A 3750-nucleotide genomic window follows, 5' to 3' on the forward strand; every position below is an offset into this window, starting at 1 on the left:
TCGGAAACTACTGAACCGATGTACGTGAAATTTGGCGTGTAACTGTTCTCATACAGAATTAATAAAAAAAATGACGAAATTTTAAAAATCTTGTAGGGATTTTTGTTGAAAATGTGTAAACGTAAGCGATTCAACTCAATGAGATAATTTATTGAATTAAAAAATTAGTTTTAACCAAATAAGATGATATATTGATTTGATACAGGGTGACAAAAAAGTCCTGTCACACTTTTTTTTGGGGTCGCCTGTAGCCTATACGTTGCATCTCTCTGGTGCCATCTATATGTCAAATGAACGTGCTAACTTTGCTGCCCACAGTGGCAGAGTTTCATTTCTGTGCAGTTTGTGTACATTGAGTTGTGAGTGGCAGAGTTGAGAGCAGCTGTTATCGCTGAATATGCGAGAGGGTACAAACCCGGACATATATTCAACGTATTCAAACTCCTAAAACCGCTCGTAATCAACCGGAAAGTCCATAAATCGATACCTAGAGACCAGAGGCACCGAGGACAAGACACGATCTGGACGACCAAGGTCTGTGAGAACTTCAAGGTTGAAAAAGATTATACGAGACCGGACGTGCGCGCCGCTTGCGACGACTTTCCGAGACGTCTGAAGCTGGTTCGATCAGAGAAAGGTGGTGTAATTTCGAGATATCGTCTGTAAAGTATCTTGATGAGTTACTTAATAAAGCTATGAAAGTCAGATTCTGATTTTCATCTTATTCTTTGAAATATTGAGATTTTTCTGAGTGACCGGACTTTTTTGTCACCCTGTAGACGCTTCCCATTTAAATAAATGTTGACTCTCATATCAATACATGTAACATACACGAAGTTTGGCTCCTGAATAGCTCCATCAACCTTCAAACCGTCAAGTTATGTTGCGACTCAAAGGAATCTAGAAGCTCGGATGCCATGAAAAATAGTTCACTATTGAATAATGTTGAAATTTAATTAAGAGAAAAAATATTTTAATTGTAATAATTTTAACGAACTTAATTTTTCCATGAAAGGGGTAGCAAAGCACATCGGGTCAGCTAGTTTTCTTCATAATTTAATATTCTGGCAACCTTAGGTTAATGTATATCTTCTAACATGGCCGTAGGAACGGGGGGTGGGAGGTTAAGGGGTTTAACACCCCCCATGAGGGTCCAACAATGTCAAGCAAATTTTATATGTTTATCAAATTTTCATGAACGACTGTAAATCTGTTGTAAACAACACGCAAATGGACACATCACCCAATGAAAAGTTCTTCTGAAGAAGTTTCAAAATGACTCCAAAAATATTTTATGTTTCTTTGTGCTGAAACAATTATTTTCCAACGAGCTGATTTGCTTTATCGCGCGTCAAAACCGTAGGGCTCTGATATTCGTGCACGCGCTCATAAAATTATCAGCAGTTATCAGTGGCTAGTAACGGCAGCTTGCAAATCGAAGGGCTATCGCACAGCTGAAATGCACTTTGCTAAGGTTTATCGAATGCGTAATCAACTGATAAAAGGGCGAAATTTTTAATTGCCAAAAATATCATCCGATCCATTCATCTGCCAGAACCCATCGATATAAAAAGGGCTTGCAATGTTTCGGGTTTAGTAGAGAGACTACAGCATTCAATCCAGCGTCACTTGAATTAAACCACCTAAAATGGAGCACCTTTGCAAAATATTCTTGTTTGCTACTTTTCTTGTGGGATCATATGGGAACCCATTAGGTAGTTTCTATAGGTCAGTAAGGTATGAAGATTTTTCAAATTTATTTCTACTTGCAGCAATGGACATGGAAGATCCGGTTCCGTATGCTCCCTGGCAGGCTTCCCTCAGGTCCTACGGGGACATGACGCATTTCTGTAGCGGCGCAATCATTTCTAGTCGATGGATTCTGACGACAGCCAACTGTGTGAACGGTCGCACGATTAGCAACACAAAAATAGTAGTAGAGAAGCAAACCATCAAACCAGCTGGTCCGATGTACGACATTGCTGAATTCTTTCTGAACCCCGATTTTGACCCAATTTTCTACGAAAACAACTTGGCACTCATTCGCATGGAAACCGATATCGTGTTCAATGGAGATGTCTATGCAGTTGATCTACCCAGTAGCGATCCACCTGCCGGGGAACTGGTCGTCCTCACTGGATGGCGTTCGGATGTAAGTTTCTTTTCATGGACATACATATATGATTTCGAGTAAAACTTTTCTTTCACATATAGGAAGAAATTTTCACCCCCAACGACATGCAAATGGCTCGCAAAGAGACGCTTAGCAATGAGCAGTGCGCTGAGATACACCGAAATGGCGATTCCCATGTCCACATTTATCCGACCAGTGTTTGTGCTAGACCTCGGATGATGAATTGTTACTGTATTGTTGATGCTGGAGCACCGTTGGTATCCGAGGATGGACGATTGATTGGTCTGTTCTCAATTACGGCCGGATGTGGAAGGATGTTGCCGGCCGTTTACATGCGAGTTAACAGCTACCGGGACTGGATCCGTACTGTTTCGGGTGTATAAAAAGTATTCAGTTTTTTTAAAACACCAAGACCTAATGCCACTTTTACCTTAAGTTTAAATAAAATACTATCGCAGACTAATATGAATCATTTTAATTAATTAATTTATTTTCGTAGTATTCCGTCTCACGATATAAACTGACGAACATAATTTCTAAAACTCACTCGGTCCATGGCAACCATTTTCCAATTTCTCGGACATCCCACATTCGCCAGATCACGCTCCACTTGGTCTAACCACTTGGTCGAACCACCTCGCTCGTTGCGCCCCCGCTTGTTTTGTTCCTACTGGATTCGTTGCAAACACCTGTTTGCAGGACAGTCGTCTGACATTCTCGCAACATGTCCTGCCCAGCTTATCCGGCCAGCCTTCACACTCTCTGGATACTGGGTTCATCGTAGACTTGCGCGAGCTCGTGGTTTATCCTTCGCCTCCACACTCCGTTCTCCTGCACGCCGCCAAAGATGGTTCTTAACAGTCGTCGCTCGAATATTCCAAGTGTACGCAGGTCCTCCTCGAGCAATATCCATGTCTCGTGCCCGTAGAGAATAAACGGTCTAATGAGCGTCATATACAGGTTACACTTCGTGCGAGGGCTAAGTCTTCTCGATCGCGGTTGCTTGTGGAGTCCATAGTATGTACGACTTCCGCTGATAATTCTCCGCCAGATCTCACGGCTGGTGTCATTGTCTGCGGTCATCAGTGAGCCGAGATAGACAAAGTCTTCGACTATCTCCAGCTATTCGCGCGCCGTCATACATTGCTTTGATATTACTGGACAAGCGGGTTCGATCGGTTTCAGATCCACATGCCAGCATGTACTTCGTATTGGACGTATCATCAATAGGGTGTCCCAAAATTGCATTACTTCTGGGAATCTGGGGGCTCACCCTCCAAATGGTAGATTAGGATGTGCAGAACAAACTTTTGTATGGAGCTGACTAAAAAAAATCATGTTTAGAGGTTCCGCAAGCGCGATCTTTAAAAAAAGACCATTTCCAAAAGATTTGATTTTAAATAAATTCTGGGTCCAAAAATTTTCATAAAATTTATATATTTTATATTTTTTTAATTTTGTTTGAGTTAAAAACTACACGTAAAAAATACAAAATGAACCAAATTTGTATCAAAATGTAAAACTAGCAAGCTATTTTCAAGGAAAAAAAAAATTTGGTCCAAAAATTTTGAATTCAACTGACCAAAATGTGTACCAAGCGTAGACTATTTTTGATA

At 41.0% G+C, this 3750-nt stretch overlaps 1 protein-coding gene across 1 annotated transcript; it reads left to right on the plus strand.

The window, feature by feature from the left end:
• The first annotated feature begins 1598 nt into the window (after positions 1-1598).
• LOC129750022 (trypsin-7-like) lies at positions 1599-2597 on the plus strand. Its single transcript, XM_055745208.1, has 3 exons — positions 1599-1715; positions 1773-2152; positions 2215-2597. Exons 1-3 carry the CDS (start codon positions 1649-1651, stop codon positions 2515-2517), a joined length of 750 nt encoding a protein of 249 aa, XP_055601183.1. The 5' UTR covers positions 1599-1648; the 3' UTR covers positions 2518-2597.
• The last annotated feature ends 1153 nt before the right edge of the window (positions 2598-3750 follow it).

This window comes from Uranotaenia lowii, chromosome 2 (assembly GCF_029784155.1).
Source record: "Uranotaenia lowii strain MFRU-FL chromosome 2, ASM2978415v1, whole genome shotgun sequence".
Lineage (NCBI taxonomy): Eukaryota > Metazoa > Arthropoda > Insecta > Diptera > Culicidae > Uranotaenia > Uranotaenia lowii.

Bases quoted from the DNA above. Each gene is read 5' to 3' on its own strand.
- LOC129750022 (XM_055745208.1), top strand. From the start codon at position 1,649: ATGGAGCACCTTTGCAAAATATTCTTGTTTGCTACTTTTCTTGTGGGA. The intron at 1,716-1,772 runs GTAGTTTCTATA...TTCTACTTGCAG, and splicing joins ATCATATGGGAACCCATTAG to CAATGGACATGGAAGATCCG. The intron at 2,153-2,214 runs GTAAGTTTCTTT...TTTCACATATAG, and splicing joins TCACTGGATGGCGTTCGGAT to GAAGAAATTTTCACCCCCAA.